This window comes from Caenorhabditis briggsae (genome assembly GCF_000004555.2).
Source record: "Caenorhabditis briggsae complete genome, chrIV, whole genome shotgun sequence".
Lineage (NCBI taxonomy): Eukaryota > Metazoa > Nematoda > Chromadorea > Rhabditida > Rhabditidae > Caenorhabditis > Caenorhabditis briggsae.
The window spans coordinates 7,691,959-7,704,178 of record NC_013487.2 but is presented as its reverse complement, the minus strand read 5'-3'; the positions used below and the strand labels follow the sequence as shown (position 1 = coordinate 7,704,178).

Genomic DNA, 12,220 nt, shown 5'->3' with positions numbered 1-12,220 from the left:
TTTTAAATATTAATTGGTTAATTCTGGTTCGAATCCAAATGTATTCTTGTCTCTTCTCTGTCCTCTGTCGACGCTCAAAATTTCAGAATGGATGTTGACGAGTTAGAACTGTTGCAAGAAGAACGCGACGAGTTACCAGTCCGCTATCTTCCAAAAGTACTCAATGGCGGTATTTCTGGTATTGTTGGAGTTTCGTGTGTCTTTCCAATGGATCTTGTCAAAACACGACTTCAAAATCAGAAGGGTACCACTGCATATAGTGGAATCGTCGATTGTTTCAAAAAATCGTGGCGAGCCGGTGCACCGGGAAAGTTAAACCAAGTAAAGGGAATGTACCAAGGAGCGTCGGTGAATATTTTTCTGATTACACCTGAGAAAGCGATTAAGCTTGTCGCAAACGACTTCTTTCGGCATTCGTTAATGAAAGATCAAGCAGAACGATTGTCAACGCCACGCGGGATGGTTGCTGGAGCAGCTGCTGGTTTCTGTCAAGTTGTAATTACAACTCCAATGGAGCTATTGAAGATCCGAATGCAACAATCTCCAGACAAAGTAAAAGCAACGAGGCTCATCTGGAACCTTTTAACTAAGGATGGAGGAGTTCGTGCCTTGTACAGAGGACTTGGGCCAACCATGGCCAGAGATGTATCATTTTCCGCGTTATACTTCCCGTTGTTTGCATACTTGGATGGTCTCGGGCCGCGAAAAAAAGATGATTCAGGTAGTACTTCAAGAACCTTATTTATTGGAACAACTTTCGTTTCCAGGTGACGCAGTATTTTGGGCAAGCTTTGTTTCTGGATTGACTGCTGGAGCATCGGCGTCATTTGCGGTCACCCCGTTGGATGTCGTGAAAACTAGAATCCAATCTGGAGGCTCCAACTACAATGGAATTTGCCACGCATTTTATCGAATCTGGATGGATGAAGGCGTTAAGGCTTTGTTTAAGGGAGCCATTTGCCGTATGATGGTGATGGCGCCACTGTTCGGAATCGCGCAGACAGTTTATTACGTCGGATTGGCAGAGAAAATTCTTGGATTAGAAAAAGGATCTAGAGTTTAATTTCTACTCATAGTTCATGTAGATCAGCAATATTCACAAATATTTCACATTAGTTACTCTTTTCATGCTTATTTTCTTCGTTCAGTTTTCTTTTCAAAAAAGTTTTTTTATTGTTTGAAGATACTGTATAGAGAAAAACACAGAACATTATTTAGCTGTTTTCGCCATGTCATCGGCTTTCTTTGAAGCGGCAGAAACGGCTTCAATCACTGCTGAGCGGAAGCCATGTTTTTCAAGAGCCCGAACTCCTTCGATAGTTGTTCCTCCTGGAGAGCACACCTGATCCTTGAGCCATCCGAAATGCTGCTTTTCGATATCGAACCCAGACTCCGAGTTTAGAAGCATCTGGGCGGCACCCAACACCGCCTGGGCAGCAATTCTTTTTGCTTCAGCTCTTCCTAGTCCTTGTGCAACTGCTCCATCGGCCAGAGATTCGATGTACATGAAAGTCCATGCAGGACTGCTTGCACCAATTGCCATAGCAGGATTGAAGCACCGTTCCGGAATGATTTCGACAGTTCCAATGCATTCTGCAAACTCACGAGCGTACTTGATGTAGGTGTCTTGGTTTTCAATTTTGTCGTTCTTTTCGTAGCACATCGTCGTAGCAGCAGCACCGATTGAACTTGCAACACTCGGCATCATGCGTATAATAGTAGTGTTTCCGGACACAAATGGAAGCTGAAATTTGAGATAACTGAGGTATAGGACATCACAACCAGAGAAGAAAAACCACTTACTTTAGCACTAAGAGTTGGAAGCGGCACTCCTGCCATAACCGAAACTATAAACTTCGGTCTTGAATTTACAGGCCAGCTTGAAACGACTTCATTAAAGATTTGAGGTTTAACACAAATTATGTAGATAGCCGTCGGATACTTCTCCAACATTTCAAGCGTATTTGTGAATACATTAACGTATCCCTTTTGTCTCCATTTTTCTGCAGATTTTTCTGTCCGAACACTGATTACGACACGATCTTTCTCGACGAAACCTGAAAGAATTCAAAATTACAAAAGTTATTCAGTTTTTAATTACGTTTTGCTACACATCCCGTAATCAAAGCGGCTGCCATGTTCCCACCGCCAATAAATACTAAAGGAGCATTTTCAGATGACCCGTCTTTCAATTCTTTGCTACCAGTCATGGTTCAACTGAAAAAATATTTTAAAATACAAATATATTAAAGTTGCGGCTGAGAAACAAGAAAGAAGTGGAAGTGCTATGCTGCGAGACTTCACTAATCGTCTGCGTATCTGTCTCAGCAGTTGTCTCGCACGGAGTGAATTTTCCTTTAAAAATTGAGTGTTTTGTACTGACTAGGGAAGACCCCAACTCGGGTGTGGCGATACGGGTGATAACCTATATCATCTGAAAGCTGACATTTTCCTGATTCCAAATCTGTTTTCAAAAAGTGCTTTGTCGCGTTAGTTTTCGAGAAAATTGGGTCGAAAGTTTCGAAAAATGACGTGGATTTTTCATCTCATTTTCCTTCCTCACGTATATAAGTTTTGAAGCGTTGAATAAATGCGGAGGCGTGGTCGAATGGTTACACAGGTCCTGGGCGCGCATACGCATAATGGATGGGCGATGGAGGACGCGCCGAAGATTTGGGTACAGGGAAAGGGCGCCGATATGAGGCATATACGGGGCATATGGGGCACATTACGCCGAACCCGTGATGCATCCAGTAGCCATTCCTTATGCGCCGCATATTGTACATAATAGCGAATACATTTCAAAGTCGATTCCCCAATGCTAGGTTTCGATTATTTGAAAGAAATTGAATTCCGATTTATTTATGGTATAATAAGTGAGATGAATAAAAGGAAATAGAATGACAATGTGGGATTAAAAGGGAGGGGAACAGTAGAAGAGATCAACAAAAAAGGCTAGAAAACGCAACAAAATGGCTATAAAAAGCAACAAAATGGCTAGAAAAAGGAACAAAATGGCTAGAAAAAGCAACAAAGCCATGATCAACTAAGAACACACGAGACACATTATGATTTAATTTAATAATCTCTTATTTGAGACACTCAGGTAAACGATTCTGAATTAGATCTGACTTCATTCGGAATTAGATCGAATAACTCGAAATTCTGAATTAGATCTGAGTTCATTCGGAATTAGATCTGGACTAGATCTAATACCTAAGTTGCCACGAGAAATGCGCCATCAATGACTCAGCTGCCGCGGATGAATTGTTTTGTTTTTTTGTTGTCCTAAATTTTTTTCGTCAGGAAAATGGGGTTTTCTCTCAACTTTTGCCTTTTTTCGCTCGGTTATTTTAAACTATATTTTCTGGATCATATTTTAATGTGTTGTGCACGTTTTTGCAAAATTTTTAGGTGAATTTTAGGTGTTTTTTTAGGAACAACTGAATATTCAAAGTTCAATTTATAGAGAAGACAGTAATTCTATGAACCGACAAAAATACGACGATTTTGAAGATTTTAAATTCGGAGAAAACTCTGCAGGTAAGATATTTTTTGCCCTTTTCAGCTTAAAGGATTACGTAAAAACGATGCAAGGGATCACCGAAAAAAACAAGAAAAAAAGAGATGATAAATTTCTCTGATAGTGAGCTCAATTTACACAAGTCGAGAAGGTCTTACTTCCGGAAACTGCGTCTCGCCGTGAGCAGGTTAGTTTTCGAAAGTCTGGAGGACAAAAAACCATGCGTGAATTTGCAGGCTCTCAACCGAATGTGGCATGACCCGATTAAAACTATTCAAAAAGTTGGGATTTGTTGTATAAAACAACTGCTCTGATGAATTTATTTGGATTTGCAAAGATTTGAGTACGGAAATTATATTGAAATGGCTCAAGTAAGTTTATTATCGACATCACAAAGCCAAAAACTTCTTTTTTCAGTTAAATCGACATTCATTTCATAAAGAATATCCATCTTATCTACAACCGGAAACTATGACAAGAGAATTTTCAAAATCGAAAATATGGACGAGCGGAAGAATTCAAATTGAGATTTTTTTTAATAAATTTGTCACTTTTTCTTATCTCATAGGTCCCATTATTCTCGCTGATCTCATCGTTTTCTTTTTTGCTGATCCCATTCATTCATTTGTATCACACCCCTCATTTTCGTTCCGATTTCCTATATCTACATTTTAATCAATGTTTTTCTTTTTCTCATACTTGTTCTGTTTTCTTTTTTAATAAATTTTATCATAAACAAAGTGAATGGCATTGAAAAGAAAACAAAATTTGAAAAGCGCGCGCTACGATGCTCCGAAATCCCGCTGGTCTGTTCGGAATTAGATCTAATTCGTTCGTAGTTCATTCGGTGTTCATTCGGAATTAGATCTGGGTTCGTTCGTAAATAGAAGTGGCATGATCTAATTCAGAATTTAGCTGATCTAATTCCGAACGAACACCGAATGAACTACGAACGAATTAGACCTAATTCCGAACAGGCCGGCGGGATTTCGGAGCATCGTAGCGCGCGTTTTTCAAATTTTGTTTTCTTTTTTATCGCCGGTTGCTTCATTTATGATAAAATTTATTTTAAAAAAAGGAGAAAAAACCAGATAATATTAAAAAAGGAAAACAACCAAATGAGTTGGGATACAAATGAAATGGATTTTGTAAATGAGATCAGAACAAGGCACTGACTAGACGTTCCACTCCCGAAACTTCCGCAATCAGTTTTTACAGGATTGACCCCAGAGGCTGGAGCTCTTCTCCATGGATATGGAATTGTTGTATGTTTTATTTGAAAGTTTAAAAAAGTACAATATAACGCTTCAGGCTCAGCTGTCGCTTAACGCTGTTCAAAAACTTCTCAGCGAGCAAAAATCGACCCAGAAAATATCCGGAGAACAATTGTTTGGAATTTCCGATGCTCCGTTTGCGGTTAAACTAAGATGTAACTATCCGGATTTCCCACCCTTTTTGGTAAGCCAGAGAGACGATAATAAAAACTTATTTGCATTTCAGGGAAGCCAGATTGACATGGACTCCATCCCGCTGATGGATGCGTCTTTCCCAACACACGTACGACTTCAGAACTATTTATTCGACACTTTAGGAAAGTCATGCACTGTTCAGACGGATATTCAGATTTAGGCGGGGCTAATGATCGTACTGGTAATCATTTTTTTTAGTTGTTTCTCGAATTTTTTCAACTCGATGATCAATTGTTCGACGAACCAGAATATCGGTCAGAGTTCGGAAATTCGAGATTGTTGAAGAACTATGCCACCGAAGAGGCTAAAAAGAAGAAATTCGTCCAAGTTTCGTCTGCTAAAAAATCGTTCAAACTAATACGTTTCGAGCTCAATGCTCTGTAAGTTATCTGTAATCTTTTCATTTAACAAATAAATTATTTTCAGCAAAGAGCTTCGTCTAGGAACATTCATAATTGCCGATGGATCTTCACAAGGATACTTCGCAAGAAGAAAAGTGAGTTTCCATCCAATTTGTTTCGACAATATTCTTTCAGAGACACATTGCCAAGAGCAAGGCCCACGACGCTGGAGAAGAGGAGGAGGAATCTTAATGTCGTCGCCATCTTCAACACAATCTGCGCAATATTCTCTACATTTTTGAATTTTCTCATCGTTGTTTTTTTGTTGTTGTTGCATTCCTAATCAAATAAACTGTTTGATTTAAGAAAAATCGATAAAATTCACCCGATTTCGAGAAAAAATTCAAAAAACGGCACACATGAGCACGATTACCGCGTTGCAGCGGCACATGTGCCAAAAATTTGCTGAGTTTGGAACGCGTTCCCTTTTCCCTCTTCTCACGCGTTTCATAAAGGGGCGTGTCACTTTACAACCTGCGGCGCGCCCACGTTTTATTGAATAGACAATATGCTTCCTCAACAAAAAGCATCCAATTACAACGAAATTTTAAAGAAAATTTATTAAATTACAAGATGGATTTCCGTTATTTTGTGGCCCTAAAGAGGGCCGTTGGGTTCGGTGGGGTGTTTGGAAGGTTCTTATTCCTTGTCTCCTCCGGTCTTCTTTGGCAGAAGAACGGCTTGGATGTTTGGAAGAACTCCTCCTTGAGCGATCGTGACTCCGGCCAAAAGCTTGTTCAACTCCTCGTCGTTGCGGACAGCGAGTTGAAGATGTCTTGGTGCGATACGGGTCTTCTTGTTGTCACGGGCAGCGTTACCGGCCAACTCGAGAACTTCAGCAGCGAGGTACTCAAGGACAGCGGCCAAGTAGACTGGGGCTCCGGCTCCGACGCGTTGAGCGTAGTTTCCTTTGCGAAGAATACGGTGAAGACGACCGACTGGGAATTGAAGTCCAGCTCTTGACGAGCGTGACTTGGCCTTTCCTCCGGTCTTGGCTTTGCCTCCCTTTCCACGTCCAGACATTGTTGTTTGATGAGCGATTTAGGTCGTAAACGAACTGAAGAAAGATGGGTATTGGGAGCTTTATATACGTGAGGGCGCGGTGGAAAGGCGGGGTGACCTTCGCCGTTAACCACCCTGCGGGGACACATGCTTCGTCTATGCGCGCACACCGAATGACCACCTGGCAAACCATTAGCCCCGCCTACCCACCGCAGCCGCAAATAAATATTGCTCATTGCAACCCTTTCCCCATGAATTGTCAATTCTACATTCCAACATGCCACCAAAGCCATCCGCCAAGGGAGCCAAGAAGGCCGCTAAGACCGTCACCAAGCCAAAGGATGGAAAGAAGAGAAGAGCCCACCGCAAGGAATCGTACTCTGTCTACATCTACCGTGTCCTCAAGCAAGTTCACCCAGACACTGGAGTCTCCTCCAAAGCCATGTCTATCATGAACTCGTTTGTCAATGACGTCTTCGAGCGCATCGCTGCTGAGGCCTCTCGTCTTGCGCACTACAACAAGCGTTCTACCATCTCTTCTCGCGAAATCCAGACAGCCGTCCGTCTGATTCTTCCAGGAGAGCTTGCCAAACACGCCGTGTCTGAAGGAACCAAGGCCGTCACCAAGTACACTTCCAGCAAGTAAATACTTGGTCGATAGCAACCCCACCGAACCCAACGGCCCTCTTTAGGGCCACAATTACTCTGAATCCATCAATTTTCAAATAAAACTTCGTTTTTATCATTTACTGTATTTCTCGATTTCTCAAGTATCTGTCCTAAATTTGTAAACCTAAACATCTCTAGAAAAGGCAGAGCGATACCCTTTACCAAACACAACTAGAGCCGTTGCAAGCTTGCAAAATTTGGGAAAAAATGAAATTTTCCAAAAGAAATGTTTCCTCTAAACCAATGTCCGACTTTCTTTGGTGTAGGTTTTTTATCACTGCTTTTGTGTTACAACATATTTTTGAGGAAATTAGAAGTTCCTAGATACAGAGCAAAACGGATTCAACTTCTACAAATTTATAACCAATAAAAAAATTCAATCAGAGATTTTCGCAAATCGAAAGTTTGAAGTTGGAAGTCGGTGTGTTCCTTTGCTGCCAGAAAGCTCAGCGTACGCTGTCAATTGCTATTTCATTTTCTTTGAAAATTTGATTTCGTTCATTTGGTAAAAGGGGGACGTTCAGTGATAAACACCTAGCCATGAACCCCAAACAATGGCGACCTGAGGCCTTTTAGTACTTTTTTTTACTTCAATGACGTCGATCAGTCTTCTAAAAAAAGAAATAGCAATGAGTAGCGCATCCAAAGCTTCCTGGCAGTTGACAGCATTCAACGTCGTCCTTCTTCCTTTGCGAATCCCATCCTTGAGTAGAGAAGCCAGTAGTCTTCGTAGAATTGATCGGATTCCTTGCCATCCCAGCTGCTCTGGAAACTCGTTACAAATCGGACTCCTCATCGGCTCCTCGGCCCGACTTCTTCTTGATTTCTCCAGCTTATATAGGTCCCGTAGATCAGATCTGGAGATAAGATAAGAAAAGAGTTCATGAAAGTTGTCAGCACGCTGAGTTTCTGTTCATTTTTTGTAATAAAAAAACGGAAATTGTAGATTTACGTCAGATTTACGTCAGTAGTTTTTGATTTAGGTCAGCGTCTTGATTTAGGCCAGACTTTTTGATTTAGGTCAGTGTGTACCATCAGAACACCAAGAATTTTAGAATTGAAAAAATGGGAAGTTTTGAAGTCTCGAAATCTCTGATTCGAATCATTCTCGACACCTCCGAATCTCAGAATCTCAGATTATCAGACCCCCAGAATTTCAAAATTGTTTGAATTTCCGAATTTCTGAATCTCAGAATCTCGAAATCTCAGAATTTCAGAACTTCATGATTTCAGAATCCCGGAATCTTAGAATTTTGCAATTACAAAATTTCATCATCCTCTATTTTTTCCAACTACAGTGCTTCTTTAGATTTTCAAACTATATTTAGTAATCTTTCACCACTAAAAAAAGGCTACAGTAACCATATACATTTCCAAAATAGTAACCCTCAAAAGGGCATACAGATTGCTGTTTAATAAATGAAACTTTCTGAATTTTCAAACGGGAACTACAGTAATCCATAATTAAGAATTCTGAATTTCAGAATTCAGAAATTTAGAAATTTAGAAATTCAGAAATTCTTAAATCCTGAAATTGTAAAATTCCAAAAAGCCAAAACACCAAAATTCGGAAATTCTGAAATTCTAAGATTCTGAAATTCTAAGATCCCGAGATTCTGAAATGTTGATATTCTGGGGGTCGGATGCGGAAAAGCGAATAGATTCTGAAAAAAACTTGACTGGACAGGGCATTTGTGAATTAGGACCTCAAACGTCGGTAAGTTTCCTTGATATGGACCATATGGTTGCAGATTTTGTGAATAGACGCACGGTAAATAATAAATTTCTGTTCCCGCTCGAAGTTTTACCGGATTGCTCAGATCAATTTATTTTGGAAACAAGTAGATTTTTTGCGAAATTTTTAAAGAAACAACAACAAAATCATAATTTATTCAAGGAAATATATTTTAGGATTCGTGTTATTTGTGGCCCTAAAGAGGGCCGTTGGGTTCGGTGATTGGTTTGCATAAATGCGAAGGAAATTATCCTCCGAATCCGTACAGGGTTCTTCCTTGGCGCTTCAAAGCGTAGACGACGTCCATGGCGGTGACAGTCTTCCTCTTGGCGTGCTCGCAGTAGGTGACAGCATCACGGATGACGTTCTCGAGGAACACCTTCAGAACTCCACGGGTTTCCTCGTAGATGAGTCCAGAGATACGCTTGACTCCACCACGACGAGCGAGACGGCGAATAGCTGGCTTGGTGATTCCTTGGATGTTGTCACGAAGGACCTTGCGATGGCGCTTGGCACCTCCTTTTCCGAGGCCTTTTCCTCCCTTTCCACGTCCGGACATTGTTGAGCGATTGATGAAGACTCACAAGTGAGATGAAGTTTCCGTCGTCTGTGTGCCGGTTTTGTTCTGTCTGCGGTGGGTGGGCGGAGTTAGTTACCTCCACCCTGCGGGGACACATTTTACCTCGCGTTCTCGCTTGCCGAATGTATTTGACTCCGCCTACCCACCGCAGTGTGATACAAAAGGTTTCGTCTGTGTCTCATTACTTTACAGTCCCAATCGGATTATCAGCCTATCGCAATGGCTCGTACCAAGCAAACCGCCCGCAAATCTACCGGAGGAAAGGCCCCAAGAAAGCAATTGGCCACCAAAGCTGCCCGCAAGTCGGCCCCAGCTGCCGGAGGAGTCAAGAAGCCACATCGTTACCGTCCAGGAACCGTTGCTCTTCGTGAGATCAGACGTTACCAAAAGTCGACTGAGCTCCTCATCCGCAAGTTGCCATTCCAGCGACTTGTCCGTGAAATCGCCCAGGACTTCAAGACTGACCTCCGCTTCCAATCCTCCGCCGTCATGGCTCTTCAAGAATCTGCCGAGGCTTACCTTGTCGGACTCTTCGAGGACACCAACTTGTGCGCCATCCACGCTAAGCGAGTCACCATCATGCCAAAGGATATCCAGCTTGCCAGACGTATCCGAGGAGAGCGCGCTTAAGTACATTTTTGGTAACTGAGCAAGCTTGACCTCAAACCTTAACCGAACCCAACGGCCCTCTTTAGGGCCACAAATCACATAAATCCAAATTAATTTCGTTAAATAAATTATTTAATTTTTGTTGCTATTTACATGTAAAATGTAAAACATGTTGCAAAACAATCCTCTTCTCATAAAGAGGTGGTCTGAGAAAAAATCCTGTTGGTCCCCCTGTCAGTCATACTTGTAAAATTCCGGGCCGGCCCGCCAAAGCCCGGTAGCAAAAATTTTGTCATTTTGAACCGAATTCTGAGCTCTCAATACAATTTCTATATTTTTTGTGCTTTTTGTATTGTTTGTCTGTTTGATCAAAAAACATTTTTAAAAAACTAGAAAAAATTTTTTTGTCGAAAAAAATCACATAAGGGTCCCCTTATGTGTTTTTTGAAATTTTCAAAACTTGTGGAATGACAGGCACGCCGGGCCGGGCCTCCGAAATTCGGGAAAAAGCCCGGCCCGTTACAATTATGCTGTCAGTCGGCTTTTGAAAAGAGTTACAGGACCTTTTAAGAGAAAGTGAAGAGCTGAGCGACGAATTTTTAAAATAGATTAAATAGCGCTGAAGGCGCACCAGCTCGCTGGTAGTATAATAATAAAACTTACAAATCCGTCACGATTAGTTTGTTTTCAAATCTGCGAAGCTCAAAAACGGCAGACACTGCCGCAGTCACATTATATACTATTAAATTATAGAAGACGTAGCAGTTTGATTATGTTATTCCTTTTCTGAATAGTTTTGTATATGTGAAAAGAAAAACAATTAGCACGGTTCCGGACTCCGTATCCATCGAGATGAATCCCAATAATACATTTGTACCTCATCATTCGGATGGAATGAGGAAGCTAAGAAAAGAAAAACCGATAAAACTAGTAACAGCAGCCAGTAGAATGTGTTCGAACTCGATTTAGCACGCATTTCTGCACAAAAAATTTAATAAAATATCGGACACTCCGACCTGAATGTTTTTGCAACTGGCTGTATAGAGAATTCTCCATGAGAGTAAATACTGTCTGCAAAGACACATGGAAACAAAAGCACGAAGATTGTTAGAAATCAAAATAACATTCATAAGAGATTAACAAACGTATCGGACGTTTTAAACGGAAAATAGAACCAGAAGAATGAGAAAAATTTTGAAGAATAGAAATAATTGCTCTAATGATCTTTGCTGCTCGAATTAACATCGATGGGTTAGATCAAATGACGGAAAATTTCAGAACCTTGAAAAAAAGTTATTTCATAATGATAATAACACATATATTTAAAAAATCTAAAACATGATTTTAAAGGGGAGACAAAAAATTGTTATTGCATGAAATTTTTTGAAAAGTATAATATGTGGATTCCTAGAAAAAGAAACAATTCAAAAAGAGCGAAACTAAAAACTGCCCAATGAGGCAAAATACCTCGAAAGCACTGGGGTCCTAGGAAGCGGGTCAGAAAGCGCGCCCCAGTAAATTTCGTAAAAATTCTAATTTCGCTGCCGAACTTAGTTGGCTGAGTATCACAATTTTAAATGATGAGCGAAAACCCCCGTTGATTTCAAAGAAGTAGATCATGATCTAGATCAAACTCGCGTCCACTTTGAAATTATTAAATTTCTTCTGGCCTACGAGTTTGCTGGGGCGCCTTTTCTGACCCGCTTCCTGGGACCTAAGTGGCGAAGTCGTTCACATTTGGAAAAAATTTCTCAAATTCTATTTCGGATTCCCGCCAAAACTTAATAATCTCTGTTTGTTATTTCCTGTGCCGTTTAAAGTTAGCCTAGAGTTTTTAATTTTGAAACGAATTCAAAAATGGACTTGTTTCTGTCGGAATTTAATTTTAGGATTCCAAAGTCTTACATAACATTTTTAGTTTTAGATCAAACTTTAAAGAATTAAATTAGGGATTTTCTAGAATAAGGGGTAATCTACCCAATGATTTTGCTTTTTCTTTATCAACTTTTCTAGCATATTCCATCAGTAATTCATCAATTTGTTTCCGATCACCAAGGACACGAGGAGAGTATGACCAAGATGTGTTTCTGAAATCAAAAATTCATTATCCAACTCATCAATTTCAATCTTACCCTATAAAACATCTTTCCACTACAATTGGCCTTGCTAGTGGATTATACCATTGATCGTAGTTCATGGGAATCGGCCTTAATACCAATTGATACTCAGAGA

The 12,220-nt window shown here is 40.6% G+C and overlaps 11 protein-coding genes across 11 annotated transcripts in view; 7 read left to right on the top strand and 4 right to left on the bottom strand.

The window, feature by feature from the left end:
- Window positions 1-87: 87 nt before the first annotated feature.
- CBG05880 lies at window positions 88-1,063 on the top strand (the record flags this gene model as incomplete). Its single annotated transcript, XM_002633122.1, has 2 exons — window positions 88-721; window positions 768-1,063. The coding sequence occupies 2 exons, from the start codon at window positions 88-90 to the stop codon at window positions 1,061-1,063; spliced, it is 930 nt and encodes a 309-aa protein (XP_002633168.1).
- Window positions 1,064-1,210: 147 nt separating this feature from the next.
- Window positions 1,211-2,210, bottom strand: CBG05881 (the record flags this gene model as incomplete). The annotated part of the gene is made up of 3 exons (XM_002633123.1): window positions 1,211-1,744; window positions 1,804-2,057; window positions 2,102-2,210. The coding sequence occupies 3 exons, from the start codon at window positions 2,208-2,210 to the stop codon at window positions 1,211-1,213; spliced, it is 897 nt and encodes a 298-aa protein (XP_002633169.1).
- Window positions 2,211-3,310: 1,100 nt separating this feature from the next.
- CBG05882 lies at window positions 3,311-5,585 on the top strand (the record flags this gene model as incomplete). The annotated part of the gene is made up of 8 exons (XM_002633124.1): window positions 3,311-3,414; window positions 3,470-3,543; window positions 4,742-4,788; window positions 4,835-4,981; window positions 5,024-5,080; window positions 5,191-5,372; window positions 5,419-5,488; window positions 5,529-5,585. 8 exons carry the CDS (start codon window positions 3,311-3,313, stop codon window positions 5,583-5,585), a joined length of 738 nt encoding a protein of 245 aa, XP_002633170.1.
- Window positions 5,586-5,966: 381 nt separating this feature from the next.
- On the top strand, window positions 5,967-6,356 carry CBG26344 (the record flags this gene model as incomplete). Its single annotated transcript, XM_045235519.1, has 1 exon — window positions 5,967-6,356. One exon carries the CDS (start codon window positions 5,967-5,969, stop codon window positions 6,354-6,356), a length of 390 nt encoding a protein of 129 aa, XP_045098512.1.
- Window positions 6,033-6,416, bottom strand: CBG05883 (the record flags this gene model as incomplete). The annotated part of the gene is made up of 1 exon (XM_002633125.1): window positions 6,033-6,416. One exon carries the CDS (start codon window positions 6,414-6,416, stop codon window positions 6,033-6,035), a length of 384 nt encoding a protein of 127 aa, XP_002633171.1.
- A 9-nt stretch (window positions 6,417-6,425) lies between these two features.
- Window positions 6,426-6,488, top strand: CBG26343 (the record flags this gene model as incomplete). The annotated part of the gene is made up of 1 exon (XM_045235518.1): window positions 6,426-6,488. One exon carries the CDS (start codon window positions 6,426-6,428, stop codon window positions 6,486-6,488), a length of 63 nt encoding a protein of 20 aa, XP_045098511.1.
- A 184-nt stretch (window positions 6,489-6,672) lies between these two features.
- CBG05884 lies at window positions 6,673-7,041 on the top strand (the record flags this gene model as incomplete). Its single annotated transcript, XM_002633126.1, has 1 exon — window positions 6,673-7,041. The coding sequence occupies one exon, from the start codon at window positions 6,673-6,675 to the stop codon at window positions 7,039-7,041; it is 369 nt and encodes a 122-aa protein (XP_002633172.1).
- Window positions 7,042-9,046: 2,005 nt separating this feature from the next.
- CBG05885 lies at window positions 9,047-9,358 on the bottom strand (the record flags this gene model as incomplete). Its single annotated transcript, XM_002633127.1, has 1 exon — window positions 9,047-9,358. One exon carries the CDS (start codon window positions 9,356-9,358, stop codon window positions 9,047-9,049), a length of 312 nt encoding a protein of 103 aa, XP_002633173.1.
- Window positions 9,359-9,598: 240 nt separating this feature from the next.
- Window positions 9,599-10,009, top strand: CBG05886 (the record flags this gene model as incomplete). Its single annotated transcript, XM_002633128.1, has 1 exon — window positions 9,599-10,009. The coding sequence occupies one exon, from the start codon at window positions 9,599-9,601 to the stop codon at window positions 10,007-10,009; it is 411 nt and encodes a 136-aa protein (XP_002633174.1).
- Window positions 10,010-10,882: 873 nt separating this feature from the next.
- Window positions 10,883-11,160, top strand: CBG26342 (the record flags this gene model as incomplete). The annotated part of the gene is made up of 2 exons (XM_045235517.1): window positions 10,883-10,924; window positions 11,068-11,160. 2 exons carry the CDS (start codon window positions 10,883-10,885, stop codon window positions 11,158-11,160), a joined length of 135 nt encoding a protein of 44 aa, XP_045098510.1.
- A 773-nt stretch (window positions 11,161-11,933) lies between these two features.
- CBG05887 overlaps window positions 11,934-12,220 on the bottom strand; it is a gene marked incomplete at both ends in the record, with an annotated part of 965 nt that continues 678 nt past the window's right edge. Inside the window, 2 exons of the mRNA XM_045235516.1 lie at window positions 11,934-12,075; window positions 12,121-12,195. Of these exons, the coding sequence (XP_045093133.1) occupies window positions 11,934-12,075; window positions 12,121-12,195 (217 nt within the window). The remainder of the gene's footprint in view (window positions 12,076-12,120; window positions 12,196-12,220) is intronic.